The sequence below is a fragment of the Hypanus sabinus genome, chromosome 1 (assembly GCF_030144855.1).
Source record: "Hypanus sabinus isolate sHypSab1 chromosome 1, sHypSab1.hap1, whole genome shotgun sequence".
NCBI lineage: Eukaryota > Metazoa > Chordata > Chondrichthyes > Myliobatiformes > Dasyatidae > Hypanus > Hypanus sabinus.
This window is the reverse complement of record NC_082706.1, coordinates 127,815,871-127,840,554: the sequence shown is the minus strand read 5'-3', so window position 1 is coordinate 127,840,554 and position 24,684 is coordinate 127,815,871. Positions and strand designations below refer to the sequence as shown.

The 24,684-nt window shown below is 40.0% G+C and overlaps 1 protein-coding gene across 10 annotated transcripts in view; it reads right to left on the bottom strand.

Moving 5' to 3' along the window:
• Positions 1-24,684, bottom strand: part of LOC132397357 (receptor-type tyrosine-protein phosphatase mu-like) — a 981,490-nt gene that overhangs the window by 152,770 nt on the left and 804,036 nt on the right. For all 10 annotated transcript variants that reach the window (XM_059976027.1, XM_059976037.1, XM_059976052.1 and 7 more), the window contains 2 exons: positions 6,624-6,775; positions 6,110-6,187 (listed from right to left, as the gene is read on the bottom strand). In XM_059976027.1, coding sequence (XP_059832010.1) covers positions 6,110-6,187; positions 6,624-6,775 — 230 coding nt within the window. The remainder of the gene's footprint in view (positions 1-6,109; positions 6,188-6,623; positions 6,776-24,684) is intronic.

The window sequence follows — 24,684 nt, the reverse complement described above, 5'->3', positions numbered from 1 at the left end:
AATGTCCGTGATGGTGGGAAGAGAGACCCCAATGATCTTCTCAGCTGACCTCACTATTCGCTGCAGGGTCTTGCGATTCAAGATGGTGCAATTTCCGAACCAGGCAGCTCCATATAGTTTAAGTTCTTGGAAATGTATCCAGAGTACTGGACTATTGACCAAAGCCATGTTGGGATCTCATTATGTAAACTTGTGAAATTAAATTCAGTTAATTAAATAATCTGGAATTTAAAAAGTACCAGTAATGATGACAACAAAACTCTCAGAATACAGTCGGCCCTCCTTATCCGTGGGGGATTGGTTCCAGGACCACCTGCGGATACCAAACTTCACGGATGCTCAAGTCCCTTATTTAACATGTATCAGTGCAGTGGTCTTTAGGACCCAGCGGAACCCTGGACTTTATTTAACATGTCTCTGTGTGGTGGACATTAGGACCTGACGGCACTGTTCTGAATCCGCAGTGTTTCTGTTCACGAAAGTAATCAAGATCTCGATTGAAAATAAGGTGGAAGTAATAAAGCAATCGGAAAGAGGTGAAACACCATTGGTCATTGGAAAAGCGTTAGGCTACAGTCAGTCAACGATCAGAACAACTTTAATGGAGAATGTGAAAGGCCCTGCCCCAATGAAAGCTACAATTATTACTAAGCAACGCAGTGGTTAAATTATTGAAACACTGTATGCATGTTTCTTAAGTGTTTTATATGCATAGAAAGGTAAAATATGTACTATATACTAAGAAAAATGTTTGACTAACTGACACTAAATAATACCGGATGTACCTGTCCCGACTTCAAATCCGACTTAAAGACAGACTCAGGAATGGAACTCATTCATAACCTGGGGACTGCCTGTACTTTTAAGTAATTTCTAGATTACTTATAATATCTAATACAATGTAAATAGTTGCTATACTGTATTGTTTAGGGAATAATGACAAGAAAATATAGTCTGTATATGCTCAAGCAACGAGTGCTGGAGAGAGAACTTTTGGGTTTTCCTGATCTGCAGTTGGTTGAATCCGCGGATAAGGAGGGCAGACTGTAATTACAAAATACTGCTCATTTGCTCTGTCTCAGGGCAATAGTGGATGGATTTGACGTGGCCTTGCCAACAATGTTCATAGCCAATTAAAGAACTAAACAGAAGTTAGGACAGTCCAAAGACAATAAATGGTAAAGGAGAGTAAATGAGAAAGCAGTCACCTATCAGCACCATGCTCGGGTTGTAAAGTACCACTGAGTGTAGAAAGAAAAGTTCCAATGAGGAGCAATGACAGGACAGGAGGACCCAGTTTTCATATGGGCCACAAAGTGAGATGAAATCAAGGAGCCAACTGCAGATCTGTTATTAAAGGTCACAAGGTGGGGGAAGAGGGGACAGAATGTTTTGAAAAGAAGTACGAATGACAAGCAAGCAATAAGAAACATAATGTATTGCATTTCCAATCAAGAAATATTGATATATTAATGTTGTGTTTTCCAACCTACTGGTGTATTAGCAACAAGGCAAGTTGTAAAACTCCATGGTTGACTTGGTTTACTGATATGAAATCTACATTCTTAAGGATTAACATATCAGGATGTGACAATCTCTATGCTGTTGGGACTAGGAAGGATGACGCAATTTGCTTCCTGTTCTGTGTTTATAAGTGCAGGTGTAGAGGTTGACATTCTGGAATTAATTTCTTGTTACCGTGAGAACAGACAAAAATAATGCCGCACATTTAATATACTGGCTCCAAATGGAATAAAACATTCCAAGGTACTTCACAGAGGAGCAAATATAGAAGTATTGTCATTAAACTTAAGGAGCTGGTATTACTAAAGGCTGGATTTGATGGCAGTGCTTTAGATGATAGGTAATTCAGCTTTCAGTCATTCTGGAAGCAGAGTAGGGCAGCTTGCCTCACAATGATAGAGGTATGGGTTCAATCATGACCTTGGTGGCAGCATGTGCAGAGTCTGCATATTCTCCCGGTACCTTCATGCACTCCAATTTCCTCCCACACCCCAGAGACAGGTATTTTCTGGGTTAATTGACCTCTGTGAAATGTCCTTGATGTGTAGGTGAATGGTAGAATCTTTGGAGAATTGATGGGGATGTGGAGAAAATTAAAATGGGATTGATGATTAATGTAGGATTAGCGTAGAGAAGTAGCTGATGATTGCTGTGGACTCAGTGAGCAGAAGGGTCTGTTTCTGTGCTTCTTGGCTCCGCGACTCGTGAAGACAAGCAACTAAACAGAGACCACCAACCAAAGGTGACTGGTGGACTTTAAGGGTATAATTTATATGCAAATATTTTGCACTCCTTGCATGTTTCTGAAATTTTCACTGCAAGAAGTTGCTGCAGTGTGTTTCATCGGCTCTTCGAATGGACTGCTTACTGAGTAAATGGACTTCGACTGCTGCACAGTAACTGCTTTGAGCGACCCAGAACTGATCGTAAATCCTCTGACTCAGTAATGTGACTTAAAGCATAGTGCTGCAAGGGAAAAGAAAGCTGGGATCCAAAGGAAGAGAAAATTACACTCCTCAAAAATTATTTTCAGATCCAAAATTTTAAATTGTATCTCTTGTTGTTACATGATTTTTTGCTTATTCTCTGTCGGTAATGTGCCATAGAATGCTTTGATCTATTGCATGCAACACAAATCCAAAATTCACACATTTGAAATCATGTGGATAAAAAGATACAAGCCTTTTGTTCAGGATCACTGGACTGAAAGACTCCTTTAGTAAAAGAGGTTCATTCTAATTATACTTAAGCCACCATGACAAATGATGAGGATGCACTCCCGCTGTGTTCCTAGCAGACTAGGTCCAAAACATAGGCAGTATCTGATACTAAAATTAACCTCAGTGACAATAAGACAGTAAAGACTAAAGTTATCATATAAGGTTTCTGGTATCTTAGGCAACTGTCTTCTCTCCTACAAGTTAACTGAAGGCAACAAGATTGGGTTTGCTGTAATGCTCCTAACCTTCCAATTTCTTGTCAATATTCTGGATTTTAAAAACCTGCAATTAAAGAGCATGGTGTCTAAGAATCCAGAATGGAAACAAAATCACCTAGATTGGTATTCCAGAGCCAAGGCTTCAAATTCCACCACATCAGCTGGGGGCTTAAACTGAGATAAATACAAAGCATTTGAGAGTAATGCAAATAGACACTTGACAAGACCCTTGAACAAATAAGAAAACCAGGCACTATCTGTGAATCTGTATCCCAGTATGAAGTGTAAGGCGTTGCATTTACTAAAGGATGGGAAAAAAGGGGAAGGGAAGAATTTTAAGAAACAGATTGGTACTTTGGCTTGTTGCTACCCTTATTATAGTAAATACATGGAAAATTTGGTCCATGGAAGCGGAAAGGGTGAGCAGTATCGAGTTTATGGGTGTTTATGGGTCTATCCTGGTCCCAACAAAGATGCAATTACAAAGACAGTAGCTATACAACTGGACAGCAAAGACTAACGTGGAGACCATTTTCACTTCCCGCATCACTGTCTGGTACAGAGGATTGGAAAAACCCTGCAGAATGTTGTAAACATAGCCAGCTCCATCATGGGCACTAGTCTCCCCAGCATCCAGGACACTTCCAAAAGAGTGGCAACCGTCATTAAGAACCCCCATCACTCAGGACATTACCACCATCTCTTCTCATTACCACCATCAGACACACACTCAACATTTCAGGAACAGCTTCCTCCCCTCTGCCATGAGATTTCTGATTAGACAATGAACCCATGAACACTTCCTCAGTAGTTTTTGCTTTCTTCTCTTTTTGCACTTGTTATTTAATTTATTTTTTATATACTTATTGTAATTTATTCTTGTATTACTATGTATTGGAATGTATGCTGTCTAAGTAACAAATTTCATGACGCATGCCAGTGATATTAAACCTGATTTGGATTCTAATTCCTTTACTATTTTTTCATTGATATTTATGCCTTGCCATTACTGCACCTGGATGCATGTGATAGTAGATGAAAACAGCATCACTGTTCTGAAGGCACTTATACTAATGGACAGATTGTCAGCATGGAACAAAACACGGCTTAAAGAGTGTTATTCTAAACAGGATGATATGGCACACTGCATTATGCACAAGGAGGAAGAAATACAGAGAACTGGAGGGTTTCAATTGTGCATGCAGCGAAATCAAAACAAGTCTTTGTGCCGCTTGTAAAATCAAAACAGGTTTGTATCCAGGAGACAATCTTTTGTTGCTAATGGATGCATCAAGGAGAAGCAAATAGTAGTAAAATCAGCACATAAAATATGCCAACATCTTTTGGAATTACCCTCTACAATTTAAGGCCATCAGTCAGAAATATAAATATTTCTATATACTCTCTTAACTAATATTTCCATTGGCATTTCCATCAAAATGGATTTGAATAGATTAATTATTTCTTATTTATTGCAAAGTAACTGAATGGCCTGAAATTTTCAACTGACAGAGGGTTAGAGTTCATTGGGAAGGTATTGGCCTTGAGAAAAATGACTGATTGCCACAATGCAAAATGAGGAGAGATGCTGGATTGTTGATGAACTGCTGTTACCCATCTCAGAGAAAGTCCGTCTATCCCAAGAAACTTCTGTCTACATTTTATTCGTATTTTTTTAAATTTAGAGATATAGTGAGGAACAGGCTTTTCCAGCCAAACAAGCTCATGGCTCAGTGACCCATCTATTTAACCCTAGCCTAATTACAGGACAATTTAAAATGACCAAATAACCTACAAATCTGGAGTACCTGCAGAAAACCCAGGTGATTACAGGGAGAGCATATAAACTCCTTAGAGCCGGCCCTGGAACTGAACTTTCAGCTCTGGAACATCCCGAGCTGTATTAGTGTTGCATCTACTGCTGTGCTCCTGTGGCACCCCAAATGGCTCAAGCCCATCCAACCAACACCATCAGACCCTGATCCATTCCCTCTGAGCTCATCTCAGCCAGTGAGGTGGTCAGTGCATGGTATTTCACCCCAGAGTCCAGTGGGGACGGGGAAGATATAAAATCAGCCAACGTCCTGCTCCTGACTTCTATCAGTTTCCCTGGTGGAAGATGTGGACAGCAGGTGAGGATAAGATTTAGCTCACCTGTGAGGATCTCAGGAGATTGTATCAGAAGGCTAATCAATCAATGCTCACACAACAAAGAACACTGAACACATTCACACGTGAACAATGGTCACTTGACTGAAGCACCGTAAAGCTGTGCCTTGGAGGAGAGAAAGCTTAGCAGAGTTTTAAAACTAACACCACAACCTCTTCTTTCATTTGAGCCATTGGATGCTAAGTGCTCCACTTTCAACAGCGTTAATACACTCTGAAACTATACAATCCTGGGCTGCACTCATTACATTCTGAGGGAAAGAGGAAAATTGTCTCTTCAAAGGATAAGGATCATTACCCCAGGACGTTGTGGAAGATGCCCTCACAAATAAGATAGGTTATTAGTCTGCATGTGACAGTGACAACTAGGTAAGGTCAGCCATGATAGTGCATGGCAAGTCTGGATTGAGAAGGTGTATGACATTCTCCTGCTTTTACTTTTTTATCTTTATCTGGGAACATTGGAGATTTTTGTTTTGCAACTGTAGCTGTGAAATTAATCAATGACAAATTTGTTTTAGAAAGTGTCCAGAAATGAAATATATTAGGATTCACAAATGGAAAATATTAGGCATAGCAGCAAGATGCAATTGATTCTTCCAACCAGAATACCAATCAGCATTGGTAACATGGTTGCTTGTGGGACATCTAATCAGATACTGTTCTGATTTGTGGATTACACCTCAGCTTTAGCAGTGACAATTTCCACAAAAACCAACAAGGGGACCAAAACTTGGCTGCAAGTTTGTGGGAAGGATACGAGTGACACTTCACTTGTTCTAGTCCTTCTTCACTGGGAACATTTAACTTGCATTGGATGAACTTAATAATTGTTGCAAGAGAAATAGTTCTTTAAATAACAGTGGAACAGAATATGAAGTCCCTACAAAGATCTGACTGAAAATTTAAACATCAATGACAAAAAATGAGGAAAGTTCACAAAAGTGCACACTTTATAACAGCAAACAACTCAGCTACCTGGATAGTAAGAATTCTGAATTCCTGGGCTCTTCAGTGTATTTGTCTTCACAGTAAATGAAGATGGTGAGGACACGGCTGAAGGAAAATGCAAAAGCAATTTATAAAGATTGGGAGCAACCTCAAATAAAGTTATAACAAGCGCCAAACATAAAGCTTACATCAATTTAAATAACTTTACATCAACAAAAATGAGAAAATCTGCAGATGCAGATCAATCTCATTTTTAAAACTTTCTCTGCATTCTTAACAACTCCCTCCAAGTGCACTACTCACCTACCTACACACTTGGGAAAATCTACAGCAGCCAAATATTCAAACTATCCATGCCTCTTTGGGACATAGGAGGGAACTTGAGCACCCAGAGTTGTCACAAGAAGATCATGCTAACAGCAAACAGCACTATAGGAAATTAAGACTGAATCTGTGTCTCTAGTTCTGCTGCAAGACAGCAGCTACATGAGCGTGTCACTGCGCATTCCTAATGAAGGAATGGAATATCTTCTTAACTCACCTCTTCCATTCAGATTATGTGTATCCATAAAGGAGAAAGCCTCATCACAATTAGTTCCTTGCTCAGTAAAGCTCTTGTCCATTGAATTTACCATCACAGTCATCTCTTGCCGGGTACTGCTCAACGTATCCTTTCGCTTCTTTGCTAGTTTTCTTGAAATATTAAGAGAGAATAAAAAAACATTACTTTTTCATGCATCATAAAAAAATAATTTGTAAGTTGAAGATATCTGAATGACCAACCCATGGTGTAAATTACCAAAGAAGCTTTGTACATTTGCTTAATCCCAAAAATAACTGTGATTTTACTGGATTTAAAAAAAAACTCTGTACTAATGATACATGTCCTGAAATACTTCACTGTAAAAAAATAACAGGGAATAATCTTTATAACTCCATGCATCCTAGTTATATGATCAGCAAAAGAATAGGGCAAATGTGCATTCACATCCATTTCTGTTAAAAACTGTTTCTACAAACTACTAATAACTCCAGTCACTTTGGACAGGATAAAAATGGAGCATTACCAATGATCACACTCATATTACATCCAAACATTTGATATCAGCAATTAAAAAATTAATCCTTGGATCCAAAATGACTATTAGGTAGGATGTCAAAAATTTGGTAAATTCATCAAATGGTTTGTTATTCTCACGGAACCTTGCCTGCCATCCATACAGATCATTTCATTACAACAGTACATTGAGAAAGTACAAGGGAAAACAACAATGGTGTTGCAGTTACAGAGAAATTTGCAGTGTGTGTAGAGAATAAGGTGCAAGGGCACGACAAGATACTGTAGATTATGAGATTAAAAGTGGGTCTTATTGTACAAAGGGACCATTCAATAATCTTAAATAACTTGAAGATCTTGATATTGGAAGACTAATCATAATGTGAAAGGCTACGCATTCTACTTTGACCAGCAATTTCACATTGGTGTTGAACATCATAAATGGCTCTGATGAGATATAAAGAGAAAATGTTTCACTGGAAGGAATAACAGAAACAGACCTTTGGCCCATTCAGTTGTGGCAAATGATTAATATGCCCTGTCCCAAAAACCTGTACCCAGATCATAAGCCCTTCATATCCCTCCCATCCATATACCTATCCAAATTTCTCTTAAATGTTGAAATTGAACCTGAATCCAACACTTCCACTGGCAGCTTGTTCCACACTCTCACCACTTTCTGAGGTAAGAAAGTTCCCCATCATTTTCCTCTTAAATAGTTCACTTTTCACCCTTAACACATGACCTTTAGATCTAGTCTTACCCATTTACAGAGGTAAAAGCCTGCTTGTATTTAGTCTATCTATACCCCTCATTATTTTGTATAACTCTATCAAATCTGCCCTCATTCTCCTGCATTCTAGGGAATACATTCCTAACCCATTCAACCTTTCCTTATAACTCAGGTCTTCAAGTCCTGGCAACATCCTTGTAAATTTTTCTCTGCATTCTTTCAATCTTATTGCTATCTTTTTTGTAGGAAGATGATCAGAAATGCACACGATACTCCAAATTAGGCCACACCAATGCCAAATACAACATCGACTTAAGATTCCAACTGACGATAACAGGAAATCCAAACTTCGTACTCTCAAAATTTCACTTTTGAGGGCCTCTCAATAACCAAGCGTAGCTTTCCCTGAAAGCAACCTTTCCCATTCCACATTTTCCAGATCCTTTGATTTATGAAAACATGTGGGCCAAAAGTGGACTTTATGACCCTGTCTACCAGTAATGCACCTTTGAAGGAATTATGAATCTGTATTCTCAGATGCCTCTGTTCCACCACACTCCTTAGTGCCCTACAGATCACCATACAATTCCTACTCTGGTTTGTCCTCCTACCTACAGTGTAACACCTCACACATGTCTGCATTAAATTCCATCCGCCATTGTTCTGCCCAATTTTTCAAGCTGGTCCAGATTTTGTTGAAAGCTTCCTTAGCCTTCTTCACTGTCTACTATGCCCTTAACCTTGGTGTCATCTGCAAATTTTCTGACCCAGCTTACTACATTATCATCCAGATCATTGATGTAGATGACAACAACAATGGACCCAGCACTGAACCCTGTGGTACACCACTAGTTACAGGCCTTCAGTCAGAGAGGCACCCATCTGTTACCACTCTTTGGCTTCTCCCATGTCTAATCCAGTTTACTCCTCATCCTGAATGTCAAGCAACTGAACCTTCTTGACCAACCTCCCATGCAGGACCTTCACAAAGGACTTTCTAAATTCCATGTAGACCACACCCACTGCTTCGTCTTCATCCACTTTCCTGGTAACTTCCTCGAAAAGTTCTGTAAGACTGGTTGGACATGAACTACTGATCACAAAGCTATGCGGACTAGCTGACTATCCCATATCAGTCCCTTTCTATCCAAATACTTATATACAGGCAGTCCCCGGGTACGAGTTCTGTTCCTGAGTCCATCTTTAAGTCAGATTTGTACGTAAGTTGGAACAAGTACATCCGGTATTATTTAGCAACAGTTAGTCAAACGTTTGTCTTAGTATATAGTATATATATTTTACCTTTTTATGCATATTTAAAACACTTAAGAAACATATGTATTCCAATAATTAAACCACTGCGTTGCTTAGTAATAATTGTAGCTTTCATTGGGGCAGGGCCTTTCACATGCTCCATTATTTTCACTTTATCTGTTATCCTTTAAAATAGTTCTGATCGTTGACTGACTGTAGCCTAACGATTTTCCAATGACCTATGGCGTTTCACCTCTTTCCAATCGCTTTATTATTTCCACTTTATTTTCAATCGCGATCACTTCCCGTCAATAGAACAGAAACACTGCAGGCAGTGGGTCTGAGCTTGGCTGGTTCCCAAGGTCCGCTGGGTCCTAAGGACCACCGCGCTGAGACAGGCTAAATGGGACAAGTGGGGGCTGTGCTTTGTGTATTTGTGTATTTGATCATCCACAATATTCCGTGTGGGAATTTAAACTGGAGGTGGCAGTGTTTTTTTCACGAGGTGGAGTTGCGAGCTCGACATCAACCCAGCACAGATGGTACGGGAGTCACTGGATTGACATTAACCCAGCACGGGAGTGGTCTGTCACTAGATTGAACTTGGAAACCACCGTTCTCGAGTCTGGTGCTGATCTCACTGCGCCACCAGCCGACCGGAACGGGGGGAGGGGGGGGTGGTGGGGTCAGGGTGAATCTTACTAAGAAAAATTTAAGCCAAATACAAAGTTAAACACTCAACACAGTGTCAACGGCAATGACTTAAAATGGCGGACGGCATTGCAATCCGACTTAAAATGGCAGATGGCGTCGTGATCTGACTTAAAATGGTGGACGGTGTTCTCCTTCCTCGGTTTGTTAAGTACGAGTTGTCTGTAAGTCGGACATTCATAATTTGGGGACTACCTATATCTGTTCCCTTAGAAGTCATTGCAATAACTTACCCACTTCTGATGTCAAGCTCACTAGCCTGTAATTTCCTGGCTTATTCTAGTGCCTTTCTTAAACAATGGAATAACATTGGCTATTCTCTAGTCTTCTGGCATCTCACCCATGGCTAAGGATGTTTTAAATATCTCTGCTAGGGCTCCTGCAATTTCTACACTAGCCTCCCACAGGGTCTGAGGCAACTCCTCATCAGGCTCTGGGGATCTATCTATCCTAATTTGCCTCAGGACAGCAAATACATCCTCCTCTGTAATGTCTAAACGGTCCATGACCTCACTGCTATTTTGCCTCAATTCCATAGACTAAGTGTTCATCTCCTGAGTAAATGCAGATTCAAATATTCCATTTAAGATCTCCCCCATCTCTTTCAGCTCCATGCATAGATGATAACTCTATCTTTAAGAGGACCTATTTTGTCCCTTGCAATGGTTTTGCTCTTCATATATTTCTCAATGCCCTTGGGAGTCTTCTTTGCCTTGTCTGTTAGAGCAACTTTATGTCTTCTTTTAGCTCTCCTGATTTCCTTCTTCAGTGTTATCTTACATTTCTTATACTCAAGTACCTCATTTGTTCCTTCTTGCCTATACCTGGTATAGTGTGTATCCCCTTCTTCTTCCTAACCAGAGCCTCAATACCTCTCTAAAACCAAGTTTCCCAAAAACCTGTTATTCCTGCCTTTTATGATGAAAGGAAATACAAACTTTGTACTCTCAAAGTTTCCTTTTTGAAGGCCACTCAATAAGCAAGCATAGCTTTGCCTGAAAACAACCTGTCCCATTCCACACTTTCCAGATCCTTTCTGTTACAATCAAAATCGAACCTTCTCTAATTTAGAATCTCAACCCGCAGAGCAAACCTATTCTTCTCCATAATTCTATTGAAAGTAATGTTATTATTAGACGTAAAGTATCCGCCTACCCAAACCTCTGTCACCTGCCCTGTCTCATTCTCTAATAGGAGATCAAGAAACATAGAAAAACAGCAGCACAATGAAGGCCCTTTGGCCCACAAAGCTGTGCCAAACATATACTTACTTCAGAAATTACCTAGGATTACCCAGAGCCCTCTATTTTTCTAAGCTCCATCTACCTATCCAGGAGTCTCTTAAAAGACCCTATCGTATCTACCTCCACCACCATCACCGGCAGCCCATTCCACCCACTCACCACTCTCTGTGTAAAAAACTTAGCCCTGACATCTCCTCTATACTTACTTCCAAGCACCTTAAAACTGTGGCTGCTCATGATAGCCATTTCAGCCCTGGGAAAAAGCCTCTGACTATCCCCACAATCAATGCCTCTCATCATCTTATACACCTCTATCAGGTCACCTCTCATCCTCCTTCACTTCAAGGAGAAAAGGCCAAGTTCACTCAACCTATTCTTGTAAGGCATGCTCCCAGATCCAGGCAACATAATTGTAAATCTCCTCTGCATCCTTTCTACAGTTTTGACATCCTTCCTATAGTAAGGTGACAAGAATTGAGCACAGTACTCCAAGTGGGGTATGACCAGGGTCCTATATAGCTGTAGCATTACCTCTCGGCTCTTGAACTCAATCCCACGATTGATGAAGGCCATTGCACCGTATGCCTTCTTAACCACAGAGTCAACCTGCGCAGCACCTTTGAGTGTCCTATGGACTTGGACCCCAAGATCCCTCTGATCCTTCACACTGCCAAGAGTCTTATCATTAATACTATATTCTGCCATCATATTTGACCTACCAAAATGAGCCACCCCACACTTATCTGGGTTAAACTCCATCTGCCACTTCTCAGCCCAATTTTGCATCCTATCGATGTCCCACTGTAACTTCTAACAGCCCTTCACACTATCCACAACATCCCCAATCTTTGTATCATCAGCAAATTTACTAACCCATCCCTCCACTTCCTCATTCAGGTCACTTATAAAAATCACGAAGAGTAGGGGTCCCAAAACAGATCCCTGAGGCACACCACTGGTCACTGACCTCCATGAAGAATATGACCCGTCTACAACCACTCTTTGCCTTCTGTGGGCAAGCTATTTCTGGATCTAGTATCATACTGCCTCTTGTTGGGGCTGTACGTATCAATTAAGGAAACTTTTCTGAACACATTTGACAAACTCTATCCCATCCAGCCTTTTTATAGCATGGGAGACCCAAACAATATGTGTAAAGTTAAAATCACGTACTGTCAGTCACAACCTTACATTCCTTGCAACAGTCTGCAATCTATCTACAAACTTTCTCCTCTAAATCCCACTGACTATTGGACAGTTTGTAATATAATTACATTGTGATCATCACTTTCTTTCCACCAGAATAGCCTCAGTAGACAAACTCACTTGTCATGTCTATGTATTACCATGACATTTCCTCTGACTTTTGATGCCACCCATCCGCTTTCCTTTAATCTCCCCTGCCCAATCGCACCTAAATTGAAGGAATGCTGAAACGTTGAGCTTCCACTACGCCCCCTCCTGCAATCACGTCTCACTAATGGCTACAGTGCCATAATTCCACATGCTGATCCATGCCCTAAGCTTATCCACCTTTCCTACAATACTTGCATTGAAATATACACAACTCATAACATTAGTCCCACCATGCTTAACCTTCTGATTTCTGATTTTGTTTGTAGGCTTAACCACATTGTTCCCTACAACCATTCCACTATGTGCTCTGGCAATCTGGTTCATATTTCCCTGCACTCTAGTTTAACCCTCCCCTCCCCTCACCTCCCATACTAGCAAACCTTCCCATATGGATATTAGTCCCCCTTCAGTTCAGGTGCAAACTGCCGGCCTGTACAGGTCCCACCTTCACTGGCTAAAGCCCAGTGATCCAAAAATCAGAAGCCCTTCCTCCTGCACCATCTCCTTGGTCTCATGTTTAACTGTATTACCTTCCTATTTCTGGCCTCACTAGCACGTGGCACAGGTAACAATCCTGAGATCACAAACCTAGTGGTCCTGTCCTTTTTACTTAAACACCTAACTCCTGAACTTACTTTACAGTACTTTATCATCCTTCGTACCCATGTCATTAGTACTGACACGGACTATGACCTCTGGCTGTTCACTCTTCCAGTAAAGAATACTGTGGATGTCTCTGATCCTGGAACCCAGGAGGCAACGTATCATCCAGGAATGTCTTTCTCATCCATAGAACTTCCTTTCAGTTCCCCTAACCATTGAATCCCCTATCACTACAGTTTACCTCTTCCCTTATACTTCTGAGCTACAGAGCCAGAACCAGTGCCAGAGACCTGGCTGCTATGGCTTTCCTCTGCTAGGTCATATGTGATTCCCCCTGCCTCCCAACAGTACCCAAAGTGGTATACCTGTTGTGAGAGGAACAGCCTCAGGGGTACTCTGCATGGCTGCCTATCCCCTTTCCTCTCCTGAAGGTGACCCAGTTAGCAGTGTCCTGCACCCTGGGTGTATTACTTCCCTGTGTATCCTGACCTCAACCCATCAGCCTCCTGAATGATCCAATGTTCATCCAATTCCAGCAAATCCTCAACACTCCATTGGAAGCTGCAGTGGATGCACTTCTTGCAGGTGTAGTTGTCACGGACACTGGAGGTCTTCCTGCCTTCCATGGCTGCTCCAAAAAGTTGGTAATCACAAGCAACAATACTAAAATGAGATCAAGAGATCTTTTTCATAAAGAATTTGGTTATACTGTGGACAGCTTTTCAACTTCCACAAACTGACGAAGGCCAGCTACATTAATTGTCAGCAGACCTTCAAATTCTACTCATTCAGAGGTGTCTGCATGTGTGCAGTTCTGTTTCTTAGCAAACGCTTGTCTTCAAGTCAACATGGTGTTCCATAGGCATCTCATAGACATGAAGATGGCCTATTTACTGCCTGGAAAAATGATGAAAACTGACTTCTACCCAAATCCACTCCAGTTTCTCCTACATTAGCTAACAGGCCACAATGTGGTTAGATTACCTAATTAGCAAATATAAACTCTTTGTCAACAATATGAAGACTAAAATCAAATCCCAGTTAACAGAATAAATCTTTAATTCTATTTACAAACTTGTTAAGAAATTATTAATTCCAGTGGCATTACTACTGTATTTTCATTAAATTCACCTGGCTCACCAATGTCCTTTAGGAATAAAAATCTGTTGGCTAAGTACAAAAGTACCACCTGCATCATGTTACAACTGTACAAAATGTTTGTGGAACCACACTTGGAATATTGTGTACTGGTCTAGTTGCTGGCTAAAGGTAGGATGTCTTTAAGCTGGAACTGATTGCAGCAAGTATGGTACCAGGCCTGGGGAACTTGAATTATAAGGAGAGATTGGAAATGAGAGGGTTCACTTTCCCTAGACCACAGGAAACTGAGGTGTGACCATATAGAGATATATAAAATCACATGAGGATAGATAAAGTGAATGGTCTTTTTCCCAGGATAGGGCAGTCTAAACCTCAAGGGAATTGATTTGAAGTGAGAGGAAATTGAGAAAGGACCTGAGGGGCTTGTTTCCCCCACACACAAAGTGTTGGATCTGTGGGATGAGCTGGCAGAAGAAATGGTAAAGGCAAGTACAATTATGAATTTTAAAAGACATTTAGACAGGCATATGGTTAGCAAAGATTTGGAAAGATAATGGTCAAACATAGGCAAATGGGATTAGATCAAGTGGGCAATTTGGTCAGCATGATTGAGTTGGGCTAAAGTACCTACTTCCATGCTGTATAATTTAATGATTCTCATCCAGTTCGATCAAAATGTCAGACGCCCAATGTCGTGGACTCGTTACTGCCTTCAAGAATAAAATCAGCAGGCCCTCCAAGATAGAAAATTCCAAAGGTACACCACTTCCTGAATGAGAGGATGTCCCCTTTTCTCATCCTAAACGTGCAAACAAAAGCTTTCCACTGTATCCTGTTACAGGTAGATGTTACAGTAACAAATGAATAATAATAATAATTGTGCCTGCACACAAGTCACTGAAGGCAAATGTGTAGGTGTTGGAAGCTGTTAGGAAGGCAAATGGTATTGTAGTGTTTATTATCAGAGGCCTTGATTACAGGAGAAATGAAGAAGCTTGTGAGACCGCATTTGGCACATTAGGTACAGCTTTGGTCTCCATACAGATTATAGGCTGTATGAGAGGGAGGAATGTAATAAAGGCTCACTAAACTAGTTATAGGGATGGTGTATTTTTTAAATAACAGGAAATTGAGTAGACTGTGATTGTAGTTTTTAGAGTTTAGAAGAATTAGTGGTTATATTAATAATGTATACAGAATTCTTTAAGAGTTTGACAGGGTAGACACAAGAAGAAGAATTTCCTCAGCTAAAGAGGTAGGACCAAGGGGCACGGTTTGAGAGGAAGGTGGAGACTGTCATTCAATCAGATCATCCCACACGTAAGTATGTTGAGGAAGGTGAGAAAAAAACAGAATGCAGAGCTTGGGATCCATAGAACATTAGCATTACGCAATCTCTATTACTTTACAATACTCTTCTGGTTGGCATACCAAAATGGATGACCTGACACATATCCAAATTATTTGCCATTTTTCATGTTCTTGTCCAATCATTCAAACTGTCCATATCTCCCTGAAATTTCTTTACAACCTCCTGCATTTTTACTTTATTTTGTCAATAAATCTGGATACGTGCCATTGGTTTTCTGATCCAAACTGTTGACATAGATTGTGGATAGCTGTGGGATAAGCTGTATATGGCAACCTATTACACACAGTTTGCCAACCTGAGAAGGAACTGAGATTGGGGCAAATTTCAATAAGACTGGGTGAAATAATTTTCCTCATGGGCAGCAAAGATAAAAGTCATAAAATCAAAAAGGGCTGTAGCTGTTGAAGAAAGAGGGCATATCATCACTTTGACAAAGGAATTCATGAAGCACAACAATTGTGACCTTGCCAAAGGGCACTTACATCCTGGGAGTAAGTTAAAGAGAACAAGCTGCTTTCTTAAAGCATTGTCTAACAAATCAGTTTAGTGATCCACAAATTAATTCCAATATCAGCAGTCATCTTGATGCATGTTTTACAAAGCTTTAGTAGCCAGCTTGCCTGCAACAAGTATTGCTCTGCACTGATTTCCCTTTGTAGAATATTAAATGAAGAATTTTATATAAAATCTATATTAAAAAAAGATTTACAGCATTTTTTTCTTACAATCTATTTGTAAACCCAAAGAATCCTTTCAGAAATAAAAGTCATTTTGAATCACTGATTGAACAAAAATGACAACTTGCTGAATAGTTACCCAAGCCTTTAAATAATTTCCTTGTATTAAATCTATTCTGCATATTCCATCATAAATTAGTTTCACTGCAACTGAGTGGTTTGGGTGATAATTTGTCATATCTTAACAGTAAATGATTTGGAGGGAGCCAGAGCTGTAATTTTGTAATCTTCAGGATTCATTTAAAAATTGCAATTCCCAATAACTGCTTTGCTATAATAGTTTGGACTGACAAGAATAGGTTAAACTTGCTGATATCTTGATTTAAATCAATTCTAATTTTTGAGGGATTGCAACTGAAGTGCTCTTGATTCATGATTGAAATTTTCCTCGTACAGCAGGCTTTTCAGAATTTCCATGATTGATTTTCCTGACTTTTTATAATATAAATACCCCAGCTCATTCACAATTCATATGGAACAGAAACAAACAGATAAAGATATGTGCACTCATACATTTATATGGGCAGGGCACAACCCAGACACAGTACAGACCTCAAGGACATACTCAGTTCTCCAAACCCAAATTCACAGATTCTGTATATCCATGCACCTATCCAAATTCAAACTACTCCCAAACCCACAATCAAATATGTCCTTAAGCACCAACACAATGGCACTGGCATACAACCTAATTTCTTTCATAAATCTACACACAAAAATACATTTATGCCATGACACAAGCTGACCCACCTCAAAAACATACTCAGACACCAACACAAAATGAAGCAAGCACCCATACATTAAATCAACTGTGTCTCCAGCTACAGCCTTACACAGAGATGGACACTTATACATATTTCCTCAGTCTAAATGAATGCAACTACTCAAACCCAAACACTCACACATACATACATCACTGTATACATCAATGGTTGTGAAGTACTTCAGATTGTCCAGAGGTTAGATAAAGCACTAAACAGACAGAATTAATTCTCATTTTTTTTTATTCTCTGACTTTTTCAATCATGGTACAACCTGTTTTAACCACAATGCTCAAAACTTCCCTAATGTTTCTCATCCCTCTTGGTCTGAAATGAAATTATCAACAACATAGGCCAGAAACTGCCAATTAGAAACATAACTTGACACCCCTCAGAAATACCAATGGCAAGAAGGGCTCCCTTCCTGGCTCCTGACAACCGCTTTGGTTTCCTCAAAATATGGGATGAAACTCTACTACCTAGAAGGACAAGCAGATTAGAACATACACCCCTCTTAAGAAAGTCTCTTCAAGTTATATGCCATCCTGATTTTGAACATTTTGGTCCTCCTTCATCATTATTGGGCAAATTTAACTTCTGTCAAGTCACCAAAATGCAGCTACTGGTCATCATCACACAGTTCTTTGTGTGATCTTACTGTACATACAATGTCTCCGGATTTCCTACATTATAGTAATGACTATATTTTCAAAAAATAATTTGTTCAAGTATTTGAAGACACCTTGAGAAGGATGGTAATGGTGCCATGTAAATCCATGTCTGTGTTCTGGTTCCTCAAACCCCCTATCTGGGAAAATCACAGGAGGACCTTCACTAAACTCAATGTTATACTATTCTCAATGTCATTCTACTCTGGCAATGGCCAATACCTGAGGACATCCTTTTAATGTGAGCGAAGGAAAGTTCAGGGGTATCTATTTTACTCAGAGCCTGGAATGCACTGTTGGGGTGATGGTTGAGGCTGATGCAAATGGAACATTTAAAAGACTCTTAGAGAGGCACATCGATGAAAGAAAAATGGAGGGCAGTGGACTATGTAGGATCATGGATAGGTTTATATAGGTTGGTATTCTGGCCTGAAGGAACCATAATGTGCTCTACTGTTCTATGTTCTATACCAAGAGTAGAACAAATTTTCCCCAGCAAATACAAGCTGGGGCAATAAATGACAGAAATTTCCAACAAGGCTTCCATACAGACCTCTTGCATTGCTTTTCATTTTCTTGCATGAGAGACCTCCAGAAATTTATGTGCGCTTTCCCTGGGCTGAAATTTATAATTACATATAGAGGCTAACCAAACTGGAGCTGTATCTTTGGATAAAGATTAGGGTGGAACCGAGGTGTATGATGTAACTGGGGGGAGCAATGTTATCAGAATCTGGATGGTATGACTATCTTAGTGAGTGAAGACCATGCCATACCACTCTCTGGGGAAACTGACAAGGCTTTAGAGGGCAGGAATGGAGTCCTTGTAGGTGGTGTTTCTGAAAGCTGCCTGGTTATGTTTCTGAGTCAGTAGTTACCTCCAGGATGTTGATAACATTTTTCAGAGAGTGAATAAGTCAAGAATTCAATGAACAGCTGGAAATGCTGGAAATGAAGGTCTAAAATGGCGATAGAGTGGAATTGGAACTGGTTTGTTATTGTCACATGTACTGAGATGTGAAAAGCTTGCCTTGCATACTGTTCATTCAACTCAAATCATTACTAAGTGTATTGAAGTCGTACAAGGTAAAAACAATAACCGAGTGCAGAATAAAGTGCACCAGTTACTAAGAAAGTGCAGTGCAGGTAGACAATAAGGTGCACAATAATAAGGAGGTAGTTTTGTGAAGTCAAGGGTCCATCTTATTTTACAGAAGCAAAAACCTTCACCTCATTTAAAAAGGACCTGGGTGACCCCTGAAAGTGAATAATCCTCGAGATAACAGACCAAAAGGTGCGATTAACCTTGCCCATGTTCAGCCAGCACGATGCACCATAATTTTCTACACAGTTTTCTGTTCTATTCAGTCTTTCTAGATCTCCAAGTCATGAGGTTTCTTTCTTTATTTTCCCCAGAACATTGTGTTTTAATGACAATCATGAAGGCAAAATCTTCATGTTCTGCTTTACATTGTCTTCTTCTGACATTTCAGAATATTCAACACAAAACCTTTTAGATACTCAACCAAGAAAAGATATCCAAGTGTACAAAACCACGGATGAAATATTCATTCTCAACTCTACACTTCTGTAGGCCTGCATAAATTATGACAATAATGGATGGTTTTTCGTAGTTAATTCTATAGCACTGGAGCACTAAAGCATATTTATTTATTTAAATAGAATTTGCATTCAATATGGTACATAATTTCTTTTAGCAAAAGCTGTCATCCAAAGTAAAAAAAAAACCACAACAGGAAGCTAACAAATTAAGCAATGTATAATTTATGTGTAAGCAAAGTAGCTTTTAATGCTTTAGTTCATGCTGCCTTTAGTGTATATTACAGCACCCATGGCAGCAATAACCATACTTACCTCTTTAAGTTAAATGAAGAATTAATATTCTGGACTCAATGAAAAGATGAGAAATGCTGATGCAATTATTTAATTCCAAATAAAAGCAAACAATTAAGAAGGACATTTTTAAGATATTTTGGTGTGTGAGGATCTTGTGCAGCATAATTTTGAATTTTACTTTTAATGCAGAAAACTAGCTTCTTGTGTCAAACTAATGGCTTGGAAAACATATTTCCTGCTCCTTGGCAGATGTGAAAAGATGTCCCAGCATGCAAGAGTTCTGGACCATTGATCTAGACTCAAGTGTCTGAAATCTACCATGGCAACTGGTGAATTAAAACTTCGAAAATTAAATAAATGTAGAGCATAGAATTAGACCTCAGCCCACCAGGTACATGCTGATCGTTTTGCTCTCTACACTATAAGACCGTAAAACCATAAAATATAGGAGAAAAATTAGGACATTGGGCCCATTGTGTCGTCTCCACCATGGATCATGGTTGATCCATTTCCCTCTCAGCCCCAATCTTCTGCCTTCTCCCCTTATCCCTATATGCCCTGATTAATCATGAGTCTATCAACCTCCGCCTTAAATATACCCAATGATTCAGGCTCCATCCAAATATACCCAAAGATTTATGGCATCGTATTCCACAGATTCACCACTCTCTGGCAGAAGAAATCCCTCCTCATCTCCTTTCTAAATGGACATCTCTCTATTCTGAGGCTGCATCTCAGGTCTTAAGAGTCTCTCACCATAGGAAACGCCCTCTTCACATCCACTCTATTGAGGCCTTTCAACATCCACGAGCTTTCAATGAGATTGCCTTCCGTCTTCTGAATGCTAATGAGTACAGGCCCAGAGCCATCAACCATTCCTCAAATAAAAAGCCTTTCAATCCCAGAATCATTTTCATGAACCTTCTTCGCACCCTCTCCAAAGTCAACACGTTACTTTTTAGATAACGGGCACAAAAGTGCTCACAAAGCTCCAAGTGAGGCCTCACCCATGACTTATAAAGCCTGAACATGACATCCTTGTTTAATATTCTAGTCCTCTCAAAATTAACACTAATGTTGCATTTGCCTTCCTCACCACTGACTGAACCTACAAAGGAACCTCCTGCATGAGTACTCCCAAGTTCCCTCGCACCTCAGATTTTTAAATTTTTTCTCCGTTTAGAATATAGTTTATGCTTTTACTTCTACCAAAGAACACAACTATACAAATCTATCCGCCACTTCTTTGCCTATTCTCCTAATCTAAGTCCTTCTGTATTCTCGCTGTTTCTTCAGCACTATCTGCCCCTCTACCTTGTAATTAGCCCTCAACAATTAAATGATTTTCATATTGACCATGTCCCAACATCTTCCATGCCCATACTATAGATCAGGGAAACACGAGGAAATCTGCAGATGCTGGAAATTCAAGCAACACACACAAAATGCTGGTGAAACGCAGCAGGCCAAGCAGCATCTATAGGGCCAATGTTTCGGGCCCTGATGAAGGGTCTAGGCCCAAAACGTCAACAGCGCTTCTCCCTATAGATGCTGCCTGGCCTGCTGCATTCCATCAGCATTTTGTGTGTGTTGCTATAGATCAAAGAGTTGTGGTCACTATCTCTGATATACTGAGCCATGGTGAGGTCTGCTACCTAACTAACCTGGTTAATTGCAAAGTACTAGATGTAGTATAGCCTCTTCCCTAGTTGTTATGTCCAGAAACTCTATTAGGAATCCTCCTAGACACACAGAACAAATGAATGTTCCGTTGATTTTTGTCTTACTTTCTCAATCTCAAAGGAAAATGAGGTTTTCAAATTGATTCTGTTTAACAATTTTTTTCTTCCTCTGCTTGGAATCTCTCCTCCCTTATAGAACCATAGAACATTACAGCACAGAAACAGGCCTTTTGGCCCTCTTGGCTGTGCCGAACCATTTTTCTGCCAAGTCCCACCGACCTGCACCTGGACCATATCCCTCCATACATCGCTGATCCATGTACCTGTCAAAGTTTTTCTTAAATGTTAAAAGTGAGCCTGCATTTACAACTTCATCTGGCAGCTCATCCCACACTCCTCCAATCTCTGTGTGAAGAAGCTCCCCCAATGTTCCCTTTAAATGTTTCCCCCTTCATCCTTAACCCATGTCCTCTGATTTTTTTTTCTCCCTCAGTGGAAAAAGCCTGCTTGCATTCACTCTATCTATACCCATCATAATTTTATATACCTCCATCAAGTCTCCCCTCATTCTTCTATGCTCTAGGGAATAAAGTCCTAAGATATTCAACCTTTCTCTGTAACTCAGTTTCTCAAGTCCCGGCAACATCCTTATAAACCTTCTCTGCACTCTTTCAACCTTATTAATATCCTTCCTGTAATTCGGTGACCAAAACCGCACACAATACTCCAAATTCGGCCAATACCTTACACAACCTCACCATAACATTCCAACTCTTATACAGTTGGCCCTCTTCATCTGTGGGGGATTGTTTCCAAGACCTCCTATGGCTACCAAAAAACGTGGATGCTCAAGTACCTTATTTAACCTGTCTCAGTGCAGTGGTCTTTAGGACCCAGTGGAACCCCGGACTTTATTTAACCTGTCTCAGTGTGGTGGACATTAGGACCCGGCATTGCAGCTTTGAATCCGCAGTGTTTCTGTTCATGAAAATAATCACAATCATGATTGAAAATAAGGTGGAAGTAATAAAATGATCGGAAAGAGGTGAAACACCAACGGTCATTGGAAAAATGTTCGGCTACAGCTGGTCAACGATCAGAACCATTTTAATAGAGCATGTGAAAGGCCCTGCCCCAATGAAAGCTACAATTATTACTAAGCAATGCAGTGGTTTAATTATTGAAATACGTATGTTTCTTAAGTGTTTTATATGCATAGAAAGGTAAAGTATGTACTATATACTAAGAAAAACGCTTGACTAACTGACGCTAAATAATACCAATTGTACCTGCTCCGACTTTAAAATCCGACTTAAAGGTGGACTCAGGAATGGAACTCATTCATAACTAGGGGACTGCCTGTCCTTTTGAGTCATTTCTAGATTACTTATAATACCTAATACAATGTAAATGCTCTGTAAATAGTTGTTATACTGTATTGTTTAGGGAATAATGACAAAAAAATAGTTTGTACATGCTCAAACAACGAGTACTGGAGAGAGAATTTCCAGGTTTTCCCGATCTGTTGTTGGTTGAATCTGCGCATGCGGAATCCGTGGATAAGGAGGGCCAACTGTACTCAATACTTTGATTTATAAAGGCCAATGTACCAAAAACTCTCTTTACTACCCTATCTACCTCTGACGCCACTTTTAGGGAATTTTTTATCTGTATTCCTAGATCCCTCTGTTCTACTGCACTCCTCAGTGCCCTATCATTTACCTTGTATGTTCTACCTTGGTTTTTCCTTCTGAAGTGCAATACTTCACACTTGTCTGTATTAAACTCCATCTGCCATTTTCAGCCCATTTTTCCAGCTGGTTCAGATCCCTCTGCAAGCTTTGAAAACCTTCCTCACTGTCCACTACACCTCCAATTTTTGGATCATCAGCAAATTTGCTGATCCAATTTACCACATTATCATCCAGATCATTGATATAGATGACAATTAACAATGGACCCAGCACTGATCCCTGTGGCACACCACGAGTCACAGGCCTCCACTCAGAGAACCAATCCACCACTACCACTCTCTGACTTCTCCCATTGAGCCAAAGTCTAAACCAATTTACTACCTCCCATGTATACCTAGCGACTGAATCTTCCTAACTAACCTCTCATGCGGGACCTTGTCAAAGGCCTTACTGAAGTCCATGTAGACAACATCCACTGCCTTCCCTTCATCCACTTTCCCTGTAACCTCCTTGAAAAACTCTAATAGATTTGTTAAACACGCACAATTTCCTGTTGACTCTCCCTAATAAGTCCCTGTCTATCTAAATACTTGTAGATCCTATCTCTTAGGACTCCTTCCAATAATTTACCTACTACCGACATCAAACTTACTGGCCTATAATTTCCTGGATTTCTTTTAGAGCCTTTTTAAACAACGGAACAACATGAGCTATCCTCCAATCCTCTAGCACCTTACCCGTAGATACCGACATTTTAAATATATCTGCCAGGGCCCCTGCAATTTCAACACTAGTCTCCTTCAAGGTCCGAAGGAATATCCTGTCAGGTCCTGGGGATTTATCTACTCTGATTTACCTCAAGATAGCAAGCACCTCCTCCTCTTCAATCTGTATAGGTTCCATGACCTCCCTACTTGTTTGCCTTTTTCCATTGACTCCATGCCAGTTTCCTTAGTAAATACAGACGCAAAAAACCCATTTAAGATCTCCCCCATTTCTTTTGGTTCTATACATTGCCGACCACTCTGATCTTCAAGAGGACCAATTTTATCCCTTACTATCCTTTTCCTCTTAATATACAACATACAATATAATATACAAGCTCTTTGGACTATCCTTCACCTTGACTGCCAAAGCTACCTCATGTCTTCTTTTAGCCCTCCTGATTTCTTTCTTAAGTATTTTTTGCACTTTTTATACTCCTCAAGTACCTTATTTTCTCCGTGTTTTCTATACATGTCATACATCTCTCTCTTCTTCTTTATCAGAGTTTCAATATCCCTAGAGAACCAAGGTTCTTTATTCTTATTCATTTTGTCTTTAACCCTGACAGGAACATACAAACTCTGCACTCTCAAAATTTCTCCTTTGAAGGCCTCCCACTTACCAACGTCATCCTTGCCAGAGAACAACCTGTCCCAATCTACGCTTTTTAGATCTTTTCTCATTTCAAATTTGGCCTTTTTCCAGCTTAGAACCTCAACCCGAGGATCAGATCAATCTTTATCCATGATCAAGTTGAAACTAATGGTGTTATGATCACTGTGTTCCAAAGTGTTCCCCTATACACACTTCCGTCACCTGTCCTAACTCGTTTCCTAATAGGAGATCTAATATTGCATCCTCTCTAGTCGGTATCTCTATATATTGATTTAGAAGACTAAATCAAAACTAAACAAAATTAATACCTCTATATATTGATTTAGAACACATTTTACAAACTCTAACCCGTCTAGACCTTTAACAGTATGGGAATCCCAAGCAATATGTGG